General features: G+C 46.7%; 1 protein-coding gene and 1 long non-coding RNA gene across 3 annotated transcripts; both read right to left on the bottom strand.

The window, feature by feature from the left end:
- Positions 1-2,291: 2,291 nt before the first annotated feature.
- On the bottom strand, positions 2,292-22,076 carry TMEM150A (transmembrane protein 150A). 2 transcript variants are annotated; one of them, XM_079987596.1, is made up of 7 exons: positions 21,961-22,076; positions 8,947-8,994; positions 8,527-8,613; positions 7,790-7,857; positions 6,602-6,729; positions 5,532-5,709; positions 2,292-3,663 (listed from the first exon to the last, which is right to left on the bottom strand). In XM_079987596.1, exons 1-7 carry the CDS (start codon positions 22,059-22,061, stop codon positions 3,422-3,424), a joined length of 852 nt encoding a protein of 283 aa, XP_079843722.1. In that variant the 5' UTR covers positions 22,062-22,076; the 3' UTR covers positions 2,292-3,421. The 2 variants fall into 2 exon arrangements, with proteins under 2 accessions (XP_079843722.1, XP_079843721.1); XM_079987595.1 differs by lacking the exon at positions 21,961-22,076 and adding an exon at positions 14,467-14,622.
- On the bottom strand, positions 14,625-21,938 carry LOC307222418. The gene is made up of 5 exons (XR_013841746.1): positions 21,276-21,938; positions 20,390-21,120; positions 19,838-20,014; positions 15,962-15,991; positions 14,625-14,689 (listed from the first exon to the last, which is right to left on the bottom strand). It is a non-coding gene; the product is annotated as an uncharacterized lncRNA (long non-coding RNA).
- Positions 22,077-22,833: the final 757 nt, after the last annotated feature.

The following is a 22,833-nucleotide window of genomic DNA, read 5'->3' as shown; positions in this document are numbered from 1 at the left end:
TAATTTCATATATATACACTCATGGGGTCTGAACTTGCGGTGACTGGCCATGAATGAGACCTTGGCATAGTGAAGATTGTGACCCAGTGTGCGGGAGCCATGAAAAATTCAAATCCCATGCTGGGTTTCATTAGGAAAGGAGTTGAAAATAAAACTGCTGGGATCATAATGCTGTTATACAAATCTCTTCTGCGGCATTTGGAATACTTTATACAGTTACAGTCACCTCACGTAGGATATTGCAGAGCTGGAAATATCAGAAAAGGGTAACCCAAATGATCAAGGGGATGGAGCAAATCCCCTGTGAGGAAAGGTTGCGGCACTAGGGACCCTTTAGTTTATAGAGAAAAGATGAGCAAGAGGTGACATGAAAGAAGTTTATAAAATTATGCATGGCAGGGAGAAAGTGGATAAAGGTTTTCTTCCTCATAACATAATTATTTGTGCGCAGTCAGTAAAGCTGAACCTTGGAAGTTTCAGGACTTCACACAGAACATAAACTACCAACTAGGATGGCTTAACAAGGGTATTCAACAAATTCATGGAAGCTTCGAGCTACGACGGCTATACTTTTGCCTCCACAGTTGGGAGGCAGTAAAGGTAAAGGTAAAGGTACCCCTGTCCGTACGGGCCAGTCTTGACAGACTCTGGGGTTGTGCGCCCATCTCACTTAAGAGGCCAGGGGCCAGCGCTGTCCGGAGACACTTCCGGGTCACGTGGCCAGCGTGACATCGCTGCTCTGGCCAGAGCCAGAGCCAGAGCCAGAGCAGCACACGGAAACGCCGTTTACCTTCCCGCTGGTAAGCGGTCCCTATTTATCTACTTGCACCCGGAGGTGCTTTCGAACTGCTAGGTTGGCAGGCGCTGGGACCGAGCAGCGGGAGCGCACCCCGCCGCAGGGATTCGAACTGCCGACCTTTCGATCGGCAAGCCCTAGGCGCTGAGGCTTTAACCCACAGCGCCACCTGCGTCCCATCTGGGAGGCAGTAGCAGGTTCCAAATACCAGTTGCTGGAATCCTCAAGAGGAGAGAGTGATCTTGCGCCCGGGTCCTTGGGGGTTTTCTATAGGCATCAGGATGCCCACTGTGAGAACAGAATGCTGGACTAGATTATTCCTGACCCAGCAAGCTTCTCTTAAGCACGTGACAGGCACTTCATTGTTGGTTGTTTGGCAAGCACTGTCTTGACAAGTGTCAGTCTGATACCATTAATACAGATGACTGACAAGTGAGTAGTGTCAAAGTGAGAGGGAGGGGGTTGAGATGGAGATCTGGTCTGTCAGAGCAAAAAAGTTACCCAACCCTTCATTACATCATGCAAAATCCCCACAGCTTGCATGAGTCCTCTGCGTAGCTTGCTAGATGAAAGGATAGCATCTTCAGCCATGGCCATGTTGGATAACCACTAGGAACTACACACAAGTGGTGGGTCTGCTTCAGAACATCCTTAGCCAATGGTAAAGGATGATGGGAGTTCTAGTCCAGCAATATCTAGAGGGTCACTGGTCCTCTGCCCCTCTTCCTGCACTTTAGAGGGCTCTGTGGCTAAGAAAGGCAGGTGTGTACTCTCATCTTCTGTGAAGCAGCCCTCGGGTGCTATGTTTGTACAAATGCTGGCTGCTATTACCAAGTCTCTGTTTTTGTGTGTAGAGAGACAGCAGACAACCTTCATTTTGGCGAGCAAACTCTGGAAATACACACAACCAATAAACCCAGCTAAAGAAAAGGCCATTCCCTTGGCATGTGTGATTTTGGTCTCTAAGTTGGGGTGGCAAATATGCAGGAGGGGCTTAAAGTATGCAGGACAGCCTTTTTTTGGCCAAGGTCTGCAACGGCAAGGGGACAAATCGGGCCAACAAATAGGCGGGGTAATGGCTGCTGCTGGGTTAGAGGGTCCAAGAGTAGTATTGCAGAGTGGAGACTAATCCCAGGGACAGCAGAGGGAGCAGAAAACTACTGCAACAGTAACCAAATAGCACCAAACTCTGGCACTCTCCCATTCTGCCTGGAGAGAGTGATTTCAGAGCGGTTAGAAGCTGCAGTCCCCTATTGTTGCCTTCCAGACAAAATTGCATTTATCAGAGTGGAGCCTCCTCTACGACCCACTTCCTAAGAGACAAAGCGAGGGAGGGGGGCCTCAGGTGTACCCCCTTCCCTTTTCTGTAGGCACTCTTCCTTTTGCAATTCCTGGATGTGCGCACAGGGTGTGGAAGGGGCACCTTGCTTGTGATGCTCTTCTGTTGCTGCTGTACACGTAGACAGACACACACCCATCAGACAAGGCAGCGCTGTTCTGATACAACTCTCTTTATACACATTTTATATAGAGATATATAAAAAAAAACTTCTAAAAAATACCAAAACAGTTTTACTCAAACATACCAGCTCAGACATGGGGGGCTGAGGAACAGAATCCTCCTCCTCCCTGTTCAGCCCAGATACTTATGGGGCAGATCGTGGAAATCTGCCTTAGGTAGTGTGCCAAGTCCTGGGGTGGGGACATTCGTCTTTTCCCTAAGACAGAGTCTCCTTTTGTTGCTTCTCCACCCTGTTTTCCCCAGGTGCATCAATATTCTTGTTGCGTCGAGACCACATTACTTCTTACAGGCCAAAGTATGGAGGTGGTGGTCACCTCCCAGAGAGTAGTGAGGGGTATCCTTCATTCACTAAACCCACCTGTCCCCTGCCTCTTTGCTCAAGCAGCTCACGTAGGTCCCCTATATCACCCCAAAAGGAAAGTAGGTGGGGAGCGGCAGTGAGATGCAGTCATATTTTCCAAGAGCAGCCATTGTCTGCAGGCACCCAAACTGTATTCCAAGCACCTTTGGGAAACGAGTCTGGCTCTGCTTGGAAATGAATCTGGAAACAGCTGTTTCCTTTGGCACCAGTTTGCAGGCCCTGGGGGTGGGGCAGCAGGAGGGCCAGGCTCTGCAGCAACCTCCCCCAACCTCCCGCTGCCCTCCAGGTGCATTGGATTACAACTCCCATCAGCCTCAGCATCACCTGGCCATGCTGGTGGGAACTGTAGTCCAAACCCCCAGAGTGTGTGTGCAGTAGGTTGGGTGAGAAAGCTTAGCTGCCAGCAAGGACAGGTTTTCAGGAAAGGTGGTCATGATCCAAGCTATATAGGTGGGGGGCTTATTTGAGAGTTCTGCCTCCTGCCACCCAGTGCTCTTAGACAAATAGGCACTGTCTTTCCTCCCTTAAGAGTGCAGCACCGAGCAACGACAGAGGGGAATTAGAGGAGAGTGTTGGCAGCAATAATATTTTTCTTTTTTTAAAAAAAAAAATCTTTTGGTACAAAATTAAAATCCCCAGGAGGGAAAAGGTGCCCCTCTTCCCCCATTGGGGGAAAAAAAGGCAGCTCACCAAAGCTGCCGGATGTGGGATGGAAAAGCAACGCCATCCCCACCCGTTTCCCTCAGATCATAGCGATGCTCTCAGGGTTACAGTTAAGGTGAGTTGAGGTGCTGCTGCTGCCTGGTGATTTGCACCCCCTGCTGTTCGAATGCTGCAGCGCAGCCACCATGGTGTCATTGGAGACGGCACCAAACTCGTAGGTGAAAGTGCCATAGAAGATGAGGATGTCAATGACGAAGACCCATTCGCAGATGGCAGCCAGGTGCTGCAGGAGGAAGCTCTCGTGGATGAAGAAGATTCCACCTGTGGGAGAGTCAAGGAAAAGTAGGCATGCCTGCGGAAGGTGGGTTGGCTTGGCTGGCTTTGTGATGTTGGCAGAATAGGCCCTCTTTGAGCAAAAGTGGGCAGAACTGGGACCTACTATTCCTTTGTTTAAGCTATTGCATTTATACCCCACTTTTTCTCCAAGGAGCTCAAGGTGGCATACCCAGTTCTCCCCTCATTTAATCCCCACAACAATCCAGTGAAGTAGGTTAAGCGGAGAGGTAATGGCTTGTCCCCAAGGTGAGCTTCATGGCCACGTGGAAATTGGAACCCCGGTCTCGGAGGTCTTTGCCCAACTCTCTAATCACTACACCCCACTGGCTCTCTAGTACACCTCTGGATGTTTTCCAATCGATTAGAATGGCTTTCCAACTCCTATCTAGCCTCAAAGTAACGTTTGTCTCCTCAGTTATACTGCTAAAATTAAGAAAGCTACCAGCAGATTTTCTTGTGTGAGAAGGACAACTACATTAAAATTCTTAAAACAAATTCTATACACAGTCTATATACAGAAGCAACCTGTTTTTAATTTGGAGTGTGAGTCTTTCACACCTGGCTCTGGCTGGTATATCCTGGATTTATAGTTTAAAACAAAAACAAGTAGACCTGGCAAGCCTGAAGTCCGCCCACTCCTGAGACATGACAGAAAGAACTGATACAGCCACCTTTCGGGCTCTGGTGGTGCTTTAGGACTCGGCTCCATAGGCCCAGGCTGTGGACCCCCACCTTCCTAAAACTACTAAACAGGATGGGTCTGGTCAGCACCTGGATGGGAGATCACTTAGGAACCACCTGGACACCTCCTAAGGTTCCATTTATAGGAAAGGATGTAAATACAGCAAACTCACATCTGGCATGGGGTTACACTCCAGAGATGGCACAAAAACGATCTTGCCATCTGGAGCTGGTGCACCAAACAGGTATTAGCCCCTAAGCAAGGTTTGCTTTACTGGGCTCTGGAAGGCTCCTGCAAGATCTTGCAGAGCCACCCAAGTTCCCGCAAGATCTTGCCAGACCCTCCCAGAGTCTGATGAGCAAAACGGAGCTTAAAAGCTCTTTCCATGACAGGAAACTCCTGTGCAAAAGGAGCTTTTAAGCTCTCTGCCTTCCAGGCATTTAATTTGTGTAATTTCAACTGGCTGGCAGTCAACAGCATAAAGTTACCTGTGAAAAAAAAAGTTTTGGTTTGAGAAGTGGTGACCTCCTTAAGGATCTATATGTTTGGCCAAATGTGACAGGGAACTGAGACACCTGTGGCAAATGGGATGTGTGCAGAGGATGAGGGGCTGGCTAGCTGGCTGCAACGCCTTCCCAGCGCATGAACAAACAAGATCTTGAGCCCAGTTTGAAGCAGTGGATCAGAGAACCTTCCTGAAACTACGCCCAGGCAATTAATTGTGTGTGTAAACTGCAAATGCCTAAAAAGTGTGGAAAACTTTGGCTCTCCAAGTGTTTGTGAACTACATCTATTGGCACCAGTGGCATGTGGAGGGCCAAAGGTTCCCCATGCCTGCCCAAAAGCTTAGGTAGCAAACTTGTGGCTCTCCATGTTGCTGGATGCAGACTTCCCCCAGCCTTTGCAGCCAGCATGGCCAGGGGACAGGAGTTAGCTGGGAGGCTGCAGGTCCTCTTGTCTCTGGCCAGAAGAGAAGCACAGGGCCAGGGTTGGGAGCACAGGTATCAAGAAGGCAAGCTGAAGAACCACAGAATAACGCAGCCATGGTGAAGCCCTTCAGGAGAAAGGAAATCCTGTGTGAGAAAGGAGGGAATTCTCTAGAGGAATGGGTGTCCCCCTGTAGCGCACACTGCCACCAAGTGGCCCGGCCCCTGCCACCAGAAAAGGATACTCAGGACAAGGGAAATTAAGGCCACAGTGGTAAGGAAGACACGTAGATGTGCCACCCAGAAGTCCAGGACAGAGATGGCAACATGGTAGGAGAGGACACACTGAAGGCAGACAAAAAGCAGGCCTGCCGGGAAGGCCACACCGGCTCCGATGTAGTGAAGGGATTTGGCATAGTCCACCTAAAGCACAAGGAGAGCCCAAACACAGGTACTGGAGCAATCATGTTCCATTGTGGAAGCCTGACCTTTCCCATTATTATTTTTAAGAAGGCAGGTCTCCTCGTTCCATTTTTAGGCAGTTAAGAAAAGTCTTCCATCCCGCCAAAGTGTCATGGGTTCACCAAGTCAAATGGCATCTTCCCCTACACCTGCTGACAAGTAGGGACCACAGTCTACAAAGGAAATTCTCCTGCACAGCCTCACTAGAAGAAGAGAAGAAGAGTTTGGATTTGATATCCCGCCTTTCACTCCCTTTAAGGAGTCTCAGAGCGGCTAACATTCTCCTTTCCCTTCCTCCCCCACAACAAACACTCTGTGAGGTGAGTGGGGCTGAGAGACTTCAGAGAAGTGTGACTGGCCCAAGGTCACCCAGCAGCTGCGTGTGGAGGAGCGGAGACACGAACCCGGTTCCCCAGATTACGAGACTACCGCTCTTAACCACTACACCACACTGGCTCCCAATGAAAATGGCTGTGCAATGAAAGTGGCTGTGCCAAGAGAATTTTGCTTTGGGGGAAGGCTCCCGCCCCAGTCGCTTCAAGCCACCCCCTCCCTCATTTCATCCCCAGTCAGTAGCTCTCCAAAGTGCATCTCCTCCATGTGTGCATTAGGTTGTTCCAACACAGAGTACGTGGGGTGGGGCTGCCTTCGCAGATGGTACATATTGCCTAGGGTGACTGTATAAATAAAATCCTCTGTCCTCTGCTTCTTGCCCTGTCCACCCCCGCTATGGGCCATAATCCAGCCTTGCCAGAGGCAAGAGGTCACTCCAGGTGAAAAGGAACTCAACTATGTCACTCCCAAATGGGAGCTGCTTTGAGACCCAGTGCTGCCTCCCCAAATTTCTGCCAACCTGGAAATTGCCGACCACAACCAGGCCAGCAGCGTTGGTACAGCCTGTGATCAGTGCAGTTGTGTTCACCCAGGAACTGTGGCTCTGTTCTATCAGCTGCCCATAGCGCAGGAAACAGATCACTAGCACTGTTGGGGGAAGCAAGAGAGATTAAGGAGAGGGCACCATGGATTCTGCTCCAAGTTATGAGACAAACACTCATTGGACATACCATGCAGCACAGGGCACAGGGCACAGGGGGCCCCCTTTCATGCCCCCACAAATTAGCAGCAATACTCTTATGTATGCACTGCAATTCTGTGGAAGTACAGGATATGGCCCTGGGTACAGAGCCCAACTTCTTGAAAAGGTCAACCTTTTTATTTTTATAAAACAAAGCATGCTTCTCACTCTGCCACTGCAAAGATGTGGGCAATACCTGCTGGAATCCCAGCAGCCAGGGGCAAGAGTGAACACAGGCTTCAGTGGGTGAAAGATTTGGTTCCCTTGTGTCTTCCGTGACTCAGAGTCACAATAAGTTAAATCAGGCATAGGCAAACTTGGCCCTCCAGATCTTTTGGGACTACAACTCTCATCATTCCTGACCACTGGACCTGTTAGCTAGGGATGATGGGAGTTGTAGTCGCAAAATATCTGGAGGGCTGAGTTTGCCTATGCCTGAGTTAAATGGATTCTTTCCAATTACACAGGTCAAAGAATTCAGTTTTACTTGGTGTAGACCACTTTTGATTGCCTGGTCACAGAAGTTTAAAATTTCTCCATATTCCCCCACATTTCTGATAGCAGAATGCTTTGAGAAAGGAAAAGGAAAGAAAGCCCCTGGACTCAAGAGTCTATCAGTATAAAAATGTGGAGAAAGACTAAGCAGATGTGGATGTTTCCAGGAAGTTATCTGTCAACCTTCAGGATGCCCCTGGATGCAACACAGACCCTCGAGCAATGGATTGGGGTTTCCCTCAGTCCCCGGCTCTTCACAAGACAACCTTTAGCCACATTTGGCAGGCAGAAGGCGTTTCCTCTACAACCAGGCCGGCTTCCTGTATGCCCCTTGAAAGTCAGGCACTCGCTCTTGAAAAGCCTCTCTCTCAGGGGCTCGTATCCTGGAAAGATTATGCTTCAGGAGGGAATGGATGCTGTCTACTGATGCTTGCTGGCCAGATGTGAAGAAAGGGGAGAAGCAGCACTTACCCATGAAAGCTCCAACATTCCCAATAAGACTGAAGAGACAACTTTCAGGAGGATACGTGCCACATTTACTGCAGGGGGGAAAGAATCAAGAATGTTAGCATGGCTGAGAGAAACCAGCAAAGATGCCTTTGTTCTACACATTTGCCTGGATGTTGCCAAACTGATGGACTTCTGAAGTCATTGTAAGATGGCACAACTGGGAAAACAGCTATTTCTGACCAAGCCAAGTACAATACGAGAAAAGGCAAGTAAGAGGTGACATGATAGAAGTTTATAAGATTATGCACGGCATAGAGAAAAGGTTTTCTCTGTCTCATAACATTATATCTCACGGGTATCCTATGAAGCTGAATGTTGGAAGATTCAGGGAAGATAAAAAAGAGGACTTCTTCATGCAGTGCAGAGTTGAACTATGGAACTCACACCTACAAGAGGCAGTGATGGCCACCAATTTAAAAGAGAATTAGACAATTTAAAAGGATTAGACAGATTCACAGAGAGTGGTCTTGCGTTTGAATTCTGCTTGCAGGTTTCCTCCAGGCATGTGGCTGGCCACTGTGAGAACAGGATGCTGGACTAGACTTATTATTGGCTTGATGCAACAGGCTCTTCTGTTCATATAGGCAATGCCCAATTTTAACTCCAGCCAGAACTGGTTCACCCACAAGGGATGCAGGGGTAGCCTCTGTGCCCAGAACAGCTCCATTGCAACCCATTACAATTCTTTCCCCACTCACCTGATCAAAGGGACATCCTCCAAGGTGCAGCAGCTTTTGGGGTATCCATGCTTGGCAGAATCAGCAGAGCAGGACTCATTATATGACCTGCAACAGTTTGGACAGGTTAGCTGGCAATGTAACGTGCTCCAAGAAGGGGTACAAACAAGAAACAGGGCCAGTTTTGCAGGACAAGGAATGTTAAGAAGCTAACATGACAAGGAACGTATGAAGTTGTCTTATATTGGATCAGACCACTAGTCCACTTAGCTCAGTTCTGTCTACACTCTATCAGCAATTCTCTAGGATTTGTTTTCAACAGGGGACATTCCCAACCCTACCAGGAGATTCTGTGGTGCAAATCGGGGACCTTCTGCATGCAGAGCAGCTGCTCTCCCCCTGAGCTAGGACTCTGTCCTCTTGCTTTATGGAAAGACTTACCAGTTCTCAACAGGACACACATGGTGGTTCATTACTGCCATGGCATACCTGTGAGAGGCAGAACAGAAAAATACAGTTAAGGGTGGACTGGACATGAAAGCATTCAGACCAAAATGTGTGAGCATAGCAGCCAAATGGGGCCGGATCAGCAAATAAAAATTATATAACAACTGTTCAAAGATTATATCGCCTATACCACCTGAAGCTGACTTTCCAAAAGCGAAGCACATCCAGTTAGCTTTGTATAACTCAAAGCAGACAAACAAATAAGCTTTAAAAGCCTACAACGGGATGCACAAGAATGGCAACAGAGTTCTGGAAGGTGTTCAAATCATTCTTTTTATGCCAAGAACAATTCAGGTTTACAGGCAGCAAACATATTTTAAGCTGTTCTAAGTAAAAAAAAAAACCTGCTCGGGTTGCCCCTAAGAGGAACTAAGATGAAGACAAATGTCTCCCTTTCCCCTGACCTGTCAGAGGACCAGTGTAGGTCTTTAAGGCAGCCAAGGAGTATTCAAAGGACTCTGCCTCTCCCTTCCCTATATGCCAGTAAAGGCTAAGGGCACTGAGAAGGGGCTGGTGTTGCTCCTTAAACTGCTTAAACCTGCTGCTCTGGAATCCCTTGTATCCCAGCCCAAGAGTGTTTGCCCAAAGCTCTGCTCACACACTCTCTGGGTGCATTTCAAGCTCCCATCTGTTCAGAGTGGACCAGAGGTGACACTGGATAGCATCAACTGCCCCAGGCAAAGAATTGCAATTCCTGCTCCACTGCTTTTCCCCAGGGTAAGCAATAAAGCAGCAGTAAAATGTGTCACCCCCCAAGACTGGAAATTTCCATCACCAAGACAAAGGACTTTGGAAAATTTCCACAATCCGATGAGCTTTGGGAACTCTCAACCTGCTCTCTGCTTTTGTGTTGTTTACCCAGGAAACTGGCCCTGCTGAGAAGAGATTCAAGCTAGGAGGGCTGTTCCAAAGAAGCATCTGGGAGACAAAGATAAAAATGCAACTGTTGCTCTCCAATTCGCCTGCATGTTCAGCTTCCGCAGCCACCTCCAATTTTAGGCTGACAAATTACTACTGAGTTCCAACCAGTTGCAGTCTGTGTCCAGCGAGGCTCTCAGCAGGAGAGGATTCCTATGTTTGCACCTAAGTATGTCAGAGGAGGGAAGCTGCTTCCCTTGAGAGAGCTTCCTTGGGGGCACGAAGCCATTGCAACAAGGCTAACCCAGAACAGATCCGAGGGCTGATGGGTCATAATAGCAGGAGAGACTTGTAGGCAGCCTTATCTTCCCTGCCACAGCTGCCTGTCCAAAATGCTACAAGAGAACCACGCAAAACCAGCCTTTCACTCGCAGGCCTATAGGCTCCTGTGTAATGTTGTTCCACATCAATGCCAAAAACACTAACTTCTCAGCAAATACACAAATCACAGGTTGCAGTGGCCAGCTGATTTGCTGTGGCTTGAAACCCGCCCCCCCCCCCAAGCAAATTCCTGCTCCCAGGTTGTTTACACAGGGCTGTAGTTGCCACAGAAGATGGTTTGTGTTTGGGTTAGGATATTTCCACCCCGTCTGTCTGCCTCTGTGCTTCTGTCATAGAAGAAGAATTGTAAAGCTGGAGGGCACCCCAAGTTCATCTGGAACAACCCCAGTGATGAAGGAATCTCATCTAAAGCATTCATGACAGACAGCCATCCAACCTCTGCTTAAAGACCTCCAATGAAGGAGCGTCCATAATTCTCCCAAGGGAGACCATTCTACTATCAAACAGCTCTTGCTTTTTTCTGCTGGACCCACATGGAACAGGTGGCTCTAGATCAGACCCTGCCTGGAGTCTTGTGTCCTGTTCTGGGCACCACAGATTAAGAAGGATATTTACAAGCTAGAAGGTGTGCAGAGGAGGGCAACCACGATGATCAAGGGTCTGGAAATCAAGCCTTATGAGAAAAGAGAAGACTGACACAGTGTCTAATTTGGATCAAAGACTGGATTCTGTTAGAAAAAACAGACATACTGGATTTAGAGAGCTTTGATAACAGATATGGATGGCATGCCTACCTTGGTTAAAGGTAAAGGTACCCCTGACCGTTAGGTCCAGTCAACTCTGGGGTTGCGGCACTCATCTTGCTCTATAGACCGAGGGAGCTGGCGTTTGTCCACAAATAGCTTCTGGGTCATGTGGCCAGCATGAACCAGAGCAGCGCATGGAAACGCCGTTTACCTTCGCGCCGGAGCGGTACCTATTTATCTACTTGCACTTAATGTGCTTTTGAACTGCTAGGTGGGCAGGAGCTGGGACCAAACAACGGGGGCTCACCCCGTCACGGGGATTCGAACCACCGACCTTCTGATCGGCAAACCCTAGGCTCTGTGGTTTAGACCACAGCGCCACCCGCGTCCCACCTACCTTGGTTACAATAAAGTAAAAGTCCACAAGGGTTCACCAACCATATTGTTAGAAGTGCTTTGTATAAGGTGTGGACTAGATACCAACCATTACTGGAACCATATACACCATGGTGGCTGTCCCCGCTGAAGGCGTTCATAGTCAAAAAACTAAATATGGAAAGTAACTGGGCAACTTACAGTCATTTGAGGAGATAAGGCACCATCTTACAGATTGGCTCCAATACCACCAATTAAATAATGTTTTCAATTTGGATAAAAAAATAGGCTTTGGAAAGGAAGAATCTAAATTACAAAAAGTATTATTAAAAAACAATAAGAAACTATTATCCAAAGTGTATGATCTGATACTGGAATGGGACCTAAAAGACGAAGAAATAAAGAAAGTAATGGTCGAATGAGCCCAAGACATCGGCCATGCAATTCAAATAGATCAGTGGGAAAGGCTCTTGAAGATCGATGTCAGATTTACAGCCTGCTACTCCATCAAAGAGAACTTAATGAAAATGTTCTATAGGTGATACATGACACTTTTAAACTCGCCAAAATAAAGAAGTTAAAATCCAATCTCTGTTGGAAACGTAAGGAGGTGGAGGGGACTATGATGCATGTATGGTGGGGCTGCGAAAATGTTAAAGAATTTTGGGGGATGTATCCACGAGGAGTTTAAAAAGATGTTCAAATTTTCTATAGAAAAAAACCCAGAGGCATATCTATTGGGCTTATCTATTGGGATATCTATTGGGAAAGGATATTCTACAAGGTAAGAAAATATTATTTTTATATGCAACAGCCGCAGCCAGGCTTTTACTTCCAAAGAATTGGAAAGGAAATATTATACCCACAACAGAAGATTGGATATGCAAACTATCTGATTTTATAGAAATGGCAAAGTTAACAGCAGCCATAAGATACCAGACAAATCAGAAACTAGGGTTAGAATGGCAATGTTTTGAAGATTGTATGATTAAACACTGTTCTAAGGACAACATGTCGATATGTATAGATTGCTTGTAAAGTAGAACTATAAAGAATTACTATATTAAGAATATTAAGGATGAGATGCATAAGATGCAATGAAAACAAGAAGACCAGGGAGAAGAGTCGGTGGAAAAAGATTGAAAGAAATTTAAAGTTTATTTACAGAAACATTGTAAAATTAAGGAATGTTAGAAGGAGGCTGGAATGAAGTTATGTGGCTTTAGCAGAAATATTATAAAGGATTAAGTAAAAATAGATTGTTAATGGATGAAAGGAGGAAAGGTAAAGTTACATTATATTAAGATAAATTATAGGATAAAAATTGGGAAAGATGGAAAGGATTTGCTGAAATAGCTAACTGAACTAGAATACCAAAAAAGGGAGGTGCGAGGAGGTCAAGGAAACAAGTAAATGAAAGATAAGCTATGGGAAGGTTCATTGTGTTTTTTTAATTGTTTCTATTTTTCTTTTTTTATTATTATTTTCTTTCTCTTTTTTTCTATTCGCTTCTTTTTTTACTGTGATGTGTTGTTATGTTTTTGTTTAATTTGGAATTATGTCTTTTTCTTTTCGTAACATTTTAAACTTTAATAAATATTATTTTTAAAAAAAGATGCAATGTAAACAAGAATTTAAAGATTAAGGGATGATGAGTATTGGGGGAAGGAAGCCACATGGATGTATTTTTATTTCCTTTTTATGGTTATTATTTTGTATTTCTGTATTTGTGAGTGATTAGTGTGTATGTTTTTGAAAAATAAAAATAAAAGAGAGAGAGAAGAGAAGACTGAGAGGTCATATGATAGCCATTTTTGAATAGCTAAAGGGCTGCTATATGGAAGGCGACACAAGCTTGTTTTCTGCTGCTCCAGAGGGGGGAGCTGAATTAATGGATTCAAGTTACAAGAAAGGAGATTCTGACTAAAAATTAGGAAGAAGTTTCTGACTTTAAGTGGTACAGACTCCCAAAGAAGGCAGACTGTCCTTCATTGGAGGTTTTAAAACAGATGACTGGATGGCCACCTATCAGGGATTCTTTAGCTGTGATTCCTACACTGCAGGGGGTTGGACTAGAATGATCCTTTGGGTTCCTTCCAGCGCTACAATTCTATGATTCTGCAATGTTTCCTTAGCTGCATGTAGTCCTCATCACAAGCAATCATTAGTGGCAGCCGCTGTGTAACTGGGACCAAAAACAAGGGCACTTTCCCAAAGTGCTGTTAACTGAGCTGGCTATCCAGAGCCAGGGCCCAAAGAGTTGGGAAACATTAAAACCCTTTCCAGAAAAGCAACGTACAGCACCACCTTCCATTCTGTCCCCACTGGAATGGAGGCATGCTAAAGGTGTATTACAGGCTTCTCCAACCCAGCCACCCTCCAGGAGTTTGGGGCTGATGGCAGCTGGTGTCTAACACACCTGTGAGTCTCCACTTGGGGGGAGACTGGCCTGCCTATACAACAGCACACCACAGGGTCCCTGCCAGTTTTCAGCAAACATTCTTTAGTAAAGTTGTGGTGCGCACACCACCTTTTATGAGGCTGGAGAGAACTTCCTCTCAGTGGCTGCAGGTGGGAACTGCAGGGTAAGCCAAGGACACAGCCTATTTCTGAGCCCTTGCAGAGCTGAAGACAAGATGTTATCGTGGAACTTAAGCCTGTCCCTCCAGCACCAGGGCTGTTACCCCCCACAGCTGCTGACATTTCTCAAAGGGGAAGCTTTCCCACCTTGCTCTTAATAATACTACAGAAGGGAAGATTGCCCTTACAGTGACCAGTGTGCCTTTTTGTCAGGCAATCAGGCCCTATATGATAAAGACAGGGTCCACCCTGGCCAGAATACCCTGATCTACTGTAAAGAATAATCAAAAGTGTCGCCCAAGTGCTGTTTAAACTGTAATGGGGCAAAACCTCGAGTCAGCAAGATCTATCACAAAAAGCTAGAACTTTTATTCAGAGCACAGCTTTGGGACAGATTTGCTGAGTTGCCTTTGGCAATCTCCTAAATAGAACAACAGTTCAGGGAGAGAAAGAACCTGCTGCTTATTTGCTGGAAGCCACAAGCCAGCCACACACAGACTTTCCAGGCTAGCCATTCATGCAGAACACAGGCAGAAATCAAGACAGCTCTTACACAATCCATATTCCAGTGATCGAGAAGGCAGAGAGGCTAATGGGGAGGATGATCCACGCTGTCATTAGTGAGTGCAAGTACACAACAACATGTGTGGTGGGGAGGGGGGGGAGATTCAGATGAGGGAGGGAGGGGAGGGGGGAAGGAAAAGAGGAAAAGGGAGGGGTGGGTGGGCACTCGCTACAACTGTAGGCCTCCAACTGGAACCATCAGAAGGCACCTGCTGCAATAAAAGAAAAAAAAAGTGTGGGATTAATCTCAGCTGAACCAAAATTTAAAAGAAAAGATAGGGTCAATCTGGCAGCATACCCAACCCACTTTCTACCCCCATCTCCAATCAGCAGCATGCATGCACAAAGGCCTTCCCAGTTTCCTCATTGATTCATCCTTGACCGTAATGCCAAGGCAGAAGAAACACAGGATATTAAAATATAAGAAAATAAGTACATCTGCATCCTTAGTGGACCCTGCCTCAATCCATGCAGTTCTGAGACTCTAGAGCAGGAGTAGGGAACCTTTGGCCTTGCAGATGTTGCTGAACCACAGTTCCCATCAGCCCCAGCAAGCATGACTGGCACACTTGGAAGGCAAAGGTTCTCCACTCTTGCTCTAGAGCAGCCTTCTCCAACTTGGTGCCTTCCAGGTGTTTGGGGCTACAACTGCCATTACCCACAGCATCATATATATGGCTGGGCTAACAGTAAGCTGCAGCATGAAACATCTGGAGGGCAGCAGTTGGGAAGCTGGCACTGGCCAGCTGCAATTCTCAGCTAAGCATCCGTCTTCTCCTCCCCCCGCTGTGCTGCATGAAGCAAGGTCTTTGCATTCAAGGGGTGCTCATGAATTGGAAATGCCTCTTTCAGATGGCATGAAGTCCAGGCATGCTAAAGGTGACAGCAAGTCTGGATTATACAAACTCAGCCCACAGATGGACAAGCCCCTCTGCCGCTCCCACAAGCCTACCTTGGAAGACTGTCCTTTATTGACAACTCTTTTGTCTCTCTCAGCCATTGCAAGGTGTGTTTTTTTTTGGGGGGGTGTCTCTTTCCATGCATGACAACAGATTCCAAGATTGCTATCAAGTTGATCACAACACTCCTTCCATGCACACAAAGGAAGCATCATTTAAGGCTTAATGCAACAAGTTATTGTTGTGAACTAAAAAGTGGATTAGCCATGCTCAAATACATAATATAAGCCTCCAGGCTCGATTTAGTTACACTCCATGTCCTCATTAAGACACATCTAGTGGATTAAGCCCAAGGAGACTGGCTGAAGATTTAGAGAAAAGTAAAACATGTTGATGTGCATAAGAAGTTCTCAGGAACAGAATCCCTGTGGTGCCAAGAATATCACAACGCAGCCAGCCAGTTGAAATTGCACAAATTAAATGCATGGAAGGTAAAAAAATGACAAAATAACTCATCTAATTACAGAAGAATATAAAATTGTTATCACCCACCATCACTAATATGGAAAGTCTTATAAAACGTACCTGTCCCTGTTTGCATATTTCCTGTTCTTCCTGTAATTAGATAAGTTAGTTTGTCATTTTTTTCCTTCATAGATTTACCCTTGGTTCTAAGCTAATAATTGTGTATTGTCTACATTTTACTACACAGGTAATGTTGCATATTTGCATTATCTTCACATTTTATTGAAAGATTTGCTTCCAACTACTTTCACGTATTTTGAACAGTAATCAACCAGAAGATTATGACACTTCCTTTAAAAATAAAAATCCAATGAATTCATTCCCAGCATCTTTTTCATGAGACACAGCAGGGATTCTTTTTGTCTTGTTTTCCATGAAATATTTCAATCTGGGATATGAGTCCACAGAGACTTCAAGGAACAGCCTCTCAAGTTTATAGCTCAGTTGTAGCTGACTGATGCAGTGCTGTGGGTTTCACAGAAATATTTCCTATGCAAGTTAGGGTAATTCACACAGAGTCTTTTACATCAGAAAATGTTGATCCTCCTAGAGACAGAACTTAATTTTGATTTATATTACTTATATTTAGTAAACAAAGCTAAGACTTTGAAAGTGACAAACTTGCCTAATATTTGCAAGTGGCATCCATTCATTATTAATTATTAATGAACATTTCTGAGGGAAAAAATCAAGCACTGGAAACTGTCCCCCCACACCCTTGCTTTAATATATGGTGTTCAGACATCTTGTGGTACTACTATTCTAAAGTAAGCCCATCATTTGTAGTGGCTATTAGATATCCCTTTAGCTTCAGACCTGGTTCGCTTGACACCCTAAGCTTATCAAGACTATGTGAACAAGCTACAGTGGTACCTTGGGTTACATATGCTTCAGGTTACATACGCTTCAGCTTACAGACTCCGCTAACCCAGAAATAGTGCTTCAGCTTAAGAACTTTGCTTCAGGATGAGAACAGAAATCGTGCTCTGGTGGCACAGCAGCAGCAGCAGCAGGAGGAGGCCCCATTAGCTAAAGTGGTGCTTCAGGTTAAGAACAGTTTCAGGTTAAGTACGGACCTCCAGAACGAATTAAGTACTTAACTCGAGGTACCACTGTATTTGTTCATAGACAACTTGGCTCCTTCTAAGTCCTTTTTGCTGCTGCACCAAGGTTTGCCTTACTGCAGGGGTCAGCAAACTTTTTCAGCGGGGGGCCAGTCCACTGTCCCACAGACCTTGTGGGGGGCCGGACTATATTTTGAAAAAAAAATAATAAACAAATTCCCATGGCCCACAAATAACCCAGAGATGCATTTTAATTAAAAGGACACATTCTACTCATGTAAAAACACACTAATTCCTGGACCGTCCGTGGGCCGGATTTAGAAGGCGATTGGGCCAGAAGGCGATTGGGCAGGTTAGTGAGCAACTTTTAACTGCTTGAATACTGCTTCAAGGATTGACCTCCAGTCAAAATCCAGCACCTTGAGTCAATAATTGCCTTAAAGATGTCAACGCTGTTGTCATATTTGGAATAAGCTTTTCTAAATAAGCAACCATTCCTAGACCTCTTTATCGACCAGCGTTCTTTGGACTAGGTGTTTCAGCTAAAACCTCTTGCATCAAGTTTTAACACATCTGTGGTTAAGATATGACATAGATTTTTTTCCTGAAATCAAATTTGAGTCACGCACTTCACCCTCCCATTATAACCATGCCTAGTCTTCCTAGAACACTATAACATTTTCATTTCTTTTAATATTTGAAAGGCATTAATGTATTTCCAAAAGGAAGCCCAAGAAAGACAAGATATCAAAGCAAATACAGTATGAAAAATGACATTAAACCATAAAAAGTAACAACTGTTGCATAATACCACGGAGAACGTACACAATCTAGAACTTGTTGTCATCTAGCTGAATTCGTCAAAACTTCTATGGTGGATAGAAGTCAGTGATTTTAAAAGTAAATAACAATTTAAAACCAAGTTCAATTACAAGTTCCTCTGTTAAAATGACATGGTTTAGAATTAAATATGAACACAAAAGGTCAATTCATGACCTCTTATGAAAGATACAGTGGTGCCCTGCAAGACGAATGCCTCGCAAGACGAAAAACCCGCTAGACGAAAGGGTTTTCCGTTTTGGAGGTGCTTCGCAAGACGAATTTCCCTATGGGCTTGCTTCGCAAGACGAAAATGTCTTGCGAGTTTTTCCAACTTTTTTCCCCTTTCCCCCCCTTTTTCTAAGCCACTAAGCCGCTTATCTGCTTATCTGCTAAGCCGCTAAGCGCCGCTAAAAGCCGCTAAGCGCGCTAATCCGCTAAGCCGTCAATGGGCTTGCTTCGCAAGACGAAAAAACCGCTAGACGAAGAGAATCGCAGAACAGATTCTTTTCGTCTTGCAAGGCACCACTGTATATTTTCTTTGCAAAGAACAACCTGGGTAAAAGGAGATCCTTCTTGGTCATCAAAATAATTCCATGTCCGTATACTAGGGTACAAGGTGCAGGTACTGGAAAGCCACCACAAGTGTAATCTACTGATCCATCTGGCTAACCTTTCATTCCTATTTTATGCCTAGTAACTAAGTAATCTCTGCAACTGGCTCAAAGCACCTGTCAAACATTTACTTTAAACAGAAGAGGGAAAACTGGGCTGCCCAGTGATTACTGCCACCCCTTGTTTGCTCCTGATGGAATTCATTTTTTGTGCGATAGGAATGGTCTGGGCAGTTATATAATGAGAAGTTGCTTTTAAAAATTACAATTATTGTGCTGTATGGGTAATACAAATAAGTATTTTTTCTAAAATATTGAGAAGTATCTGAGAAACATGTGGTGTTCCCTCCAAGGCTCCATGCAGTTTTAAAACAATGTGTTTAATTAAGATTTACAGCAAGCAATTGCTTTGCAGTTTTATTTCAGCAGGATGTAAAGAAATGGACAGTTCTGACTTAGAGCACTGTTTTTAAATTGATTTTTTCCCTCTGTAATTTAACTAATGATTTCCCCCCATATGATTCAATTCCATTTTATCTTTATCCTTTACAGTATAAGGCCACTGGCACCTTCCAAAGTGCGTGAACTGCTGGTGGTGCTTATGTATTTTATTTTTTCGTAAGCAATCTAGGCCTTTCAACATATCCTGGTAATCTGTTACTAGCATTTCATTGATCTTCTGGGACCCTTGCTATCAACTTCTTACACCAAATCTAAAGTAACTATAGATAATGTGTTCATCAAAATCTGCTACTCAGAAGTCCAGTGGCCCTGCCTTGACTATATACATACCTGCAGTTCTGATTGCATTTACCTAGAGCCTCTTTAAATTTTCCAGAAAATATGACTAATCTGGTATTGATGTGTTTCATCTTGCAAGGCTTTGTAAGTTAAACATGTCAAAGATGTGCACACCTTCCAAAGCAGAAGAACTCAGTGCACCCATGAGTGGTTCTCTCATTTGTTTCTGTTGGTGTACTTCACCTTGGGAATCTATCTAGTTCAACCATCCCCAACCTGGTGCCCTCCCAATGTTTCCAGCTACAACTCCTATTAGCCCCAATCAGCACATTTAAGGAACTAAAAAGAATTTCCCTGTGAAGTTAACTAGGAGTAGGGGAAGAATGCACACATGTTGAATAATACGAAGTAAATAATAAACAAATACCGCTCCCAGACTTGACAACTTTGCAGCCACTTCTGCCTTAGATTTTATGCCACGCACAGTACAATACTAGGAGCTCCCCAAACACAGCTTTGTGCCAACAGCTTTCAACCACATATGAATCTATGTTGTCGCCTTCACTTGGATTTCTAGTAAAGAATGCAGCATTTATTCTGGGAGCTTAGCATGCTTCTAATGTAGCAATCAAAACTGGTTTCTTACTTTTCCATGAGAAACAACACAGATAAGGATTAAATACTTGTTACTTCTTCACCTGCTGCATCAAGAAACAGCTGCCGCCTGAAGCCTCACCTTTTTTTATCTGCCCCATAAGACAATTCAGTTCAACTCCCCTTTCACTCCTTCTCCAGTTCCTGACTGTGCTTTCTTCAAACATTGTAGGGTGGGGTGGGGATAGCTTTGCTTAGCTGCTTTTCTTTCAGATTATGGTCTGCTACAGTGCAGTTAATGGGACGCGGGTGGCGCTGTGGGTAAAAGCCTCAGCGCCTAGGGCTTGTCGATCGGAAGGTCGGCGGTTCGAATCCCCGCGGCGGGGTGCGCTCCCGCTGCTCGGTCCCAGCGCCTGCCAACCTAGCAGTTCGAAAGCACCCCCGGGTGCAAGTAGATAAATAGGGACCGCTTACTGGCGGGAAGGTAAACGGCGTTTCCGTGTGCTGCGCTGGCTCGCCAGATGCAGCTTTGTCACGCTGGCCACGTGACCCGGAAGTGTCTCCGGACAGCGCTGGCCCCCGGCCTCTTGAGTGAGATGGGCGCACCAACCCCAGAGTCTGTCAAGACTGGCCCGTACGGGCAGGGGTACCTTTACCTTTTACAGTGCAGTTAAACTCAGTAGGTTGACACCAGGAGGAAACAGAGTAAAGAAACATTTACTGATGCTGCGCAACTCTTACACCAAGTGGTCTCAGTGCACTGGGTTCAAATTTCTGCAGATAAAACCCAGAAACCATCAACTCCCCGCTCCCGCTGACCCAGTCTGGTTTCTCCTATCAACAACAGGGTTAAATGCTACAGAAAAAGTTAGCGTAACCCAGGCATGTCTGAAGTCTGTTTCGGGAGCCTAATTTGGCCCCCGTGGAAGTATATGTCAACAAATTTGGGGTTAAATCCTTAAAAAAGCTCAACAAAAAAGCTCAAACAATGTTCACTTCATCAAATCTGGCCCTCTTTGAAAAAAGTTTGGGCACCCCTGGTGTAACCCAATCCACTCTGACCTTCCACAGTACACACCAGGCTGCTGCTTGCCATAGCTTGGGCTACCTGTAGCCACCCCAACCAGACGAAAGCCAGCCTGGACCAGATGGAGTCACAGCTTGCAAGCTGAGTGCCCGTGCCATGTTTGCACAGCACCCTCCTCAGCCACCCACCAGCTGAGCAAAACAAAGTGGACAGTAGGGTGCAGGTGAAACATGCAAATGCATTTCACAGCTGTGCTTCTTAAAGTGTATCCGATGGGATGGGCAACCAGCGATTCCACACACATACACACAATGTGCCAGGGACCGATACCATACTTGGTGCCTGAAGCGTCCCACCAACCTGGTCCACCCAGTGGCGTAGCGTGGGTTGTCAGCACCCGGGGCAAGACAGGTAATTTGCGCCCCCTAACCCGTGGATTTGCGCCCCCTAACCCTAACCCCCAGATGTTGCGCCCGGTGTGGCCAGGCCCCCCTGCACCCCCCACGCTACGCCACTGGGTCCACCACATCTGTGTAGCCTTGCTTATTTATTTACTTCTTTGTTGCATTTCTGTCCCACCATTTTCTCCATGGAGCTCAAGGTGGCTTACATAGTTCTCCAGCTCCCAACAACCACCTTGCAAAGTAGGCTTAGGCTGAGAGGCAGTGACTGGCCCAAGGTCACCAAGCAAGCTTCATGGGGAAAGGAAGCCTGGTCTCCCAGCTCCAGGTCTGTCCCTCTAACCACTGCACCATCAACTGATTCCCTCACAGCCCTGACCGCTGGGGGGGAAAGAGGGCTCAACCCTGTGAAGCAGTGACTGGCCCGGGGGCCCCGAGGGAGGATTGGGACCCTGGGCCCCGGTCCACTTCACGCTGGGGTGAGACAGAGGGGAAAGGAAGGCGGGCGGGCGAGCGGGGCGGACCCCGAACCTGACTGGGCCCCGGAGCCCAGCCTTAGGGCAGCAGCCGCCGCCCGAGCGAGGCGCGGAGGAAGGTCGCCCGGCCCGCGAGGCGGAGCGGAGCCCCCGGGCAGCTGAGCCGCCAGCGCGGGGGAGGGAGGAGCGAGCAGAGGAGGCCTCGGCGGGACCGCCCTGAGGGCCAAGCGGCAGGCAGTCATTCAACAGGGCCAGCTCTCCTCAGCGGAGGGAGGGAGGGAGGGAGAGGAGGGCGGGGAAAGGCCCCTCCAACCCCGGGTTACCTGGTCCCCGCCGCAGCCTGACGAGGAGCACCGCCGCCCTCGCCCCCTCGCAGGCCTTTAAAAGGGCCAGGCCGGCCCCGCCTCGGACCCCTCCCTCGCATAGCTAGCCCTCATATATAAGCACACCGGGCGCAAAGGGCGCTGGGAAGTGTAGTTCCCCACGCACGCACGCCCACCCACTCCCGCCTTTTTTTTTTTTAGCGGAAGTAACTTCCTCCTCCTCCTGAAGTCGTCACCTTCTCCCTCAGCGGCAGAGATACGAAGGATAGACTGGCGCATCTTACTGCCTCGCCAGGGAATTTCCGAGTTCGCGGCGCCCCTCCCGCTTTTCCTTTTTAACAACTCCCTCTCGGGGCGGAAGGGGCAGAGAGCAGCAGCAGCAGCAGCAGCAGCGTGTTCATCCGAGGGAAGCAGCAAGGGAGAGAGGCAGTGTGGTGTAGCGCAGTGTTTCCCAACCTTGTGCTTCCAGCTGTTTTTGAACTACAACTCCCATCATCCCTGACTAGCAAGACCAGTGGCAAGGGATGATGGGAATTGTAGTCCAAAAACAGCTGGAGGCACGAAGTTGGGAAAGACTGGTGTAGCGGTTCGAGGGTCGGAGCAGGAGCTGGGAGATACCGGGGTTCAAATCCCCAGTCGCTTGGTCCTGAAGCTGTCACTGAGGGGCGTTGGGCCAGTCACTCTCCCCCGGCCTAGCCTCCCTCACAGGATTGTTGGGAGGTCAAAATGCAGAGGAGGAGAACGGTGTATTCCACCTTCAGCTCCCTGGAGGAAGGGCAGGATATAAATGTAAAAATAAAAATAGACGTTCTGCTCTTTCCCATTCCGGTCGTATTTTGAGGGCTATGGGAATGGTTTTTCAAAAGTCCCTTC

Source organism: Podarcis cretensis, assembly GCF_951804945.1.
Source record: "Podarcis cretensis genome assembly, chromosome: 8".
Lineage (NCBI taxonomy): Eukaryota > Metazoa > Chordata > Lepidosauria > Squamata > Lacertidae > Podarcis > Podarcis cretensis.
Note: the sequence above shows the minus strand (reverse complement) of the source record. Positions and strands in the feature narration are given on the sequence as shown.

Coding starts and splice junctions, on each gene's coding strand:
- TMEM150A (XM_079987596.1), bottom strand. CDS start 22,061: ATGCGAGGGAGGGGTCCGAGGCGGGGCCGGCCTGGCCCTTTTAAAGGC. Junction 8,995..21,960: donor CAGGCTGCGGCGGGGACCAG/GTAACCCGGGGT, acceptor TGCCTCTCACAG/GTATGCCATGGCAGTAATGA. Junction 3,664..5,531: donor CTTAATTTCCCTTGTCCTGA/GTATCCTTTTCT, acceptor ACTCTCCCACAG/GTGGAATCTTCTTCATCCAC.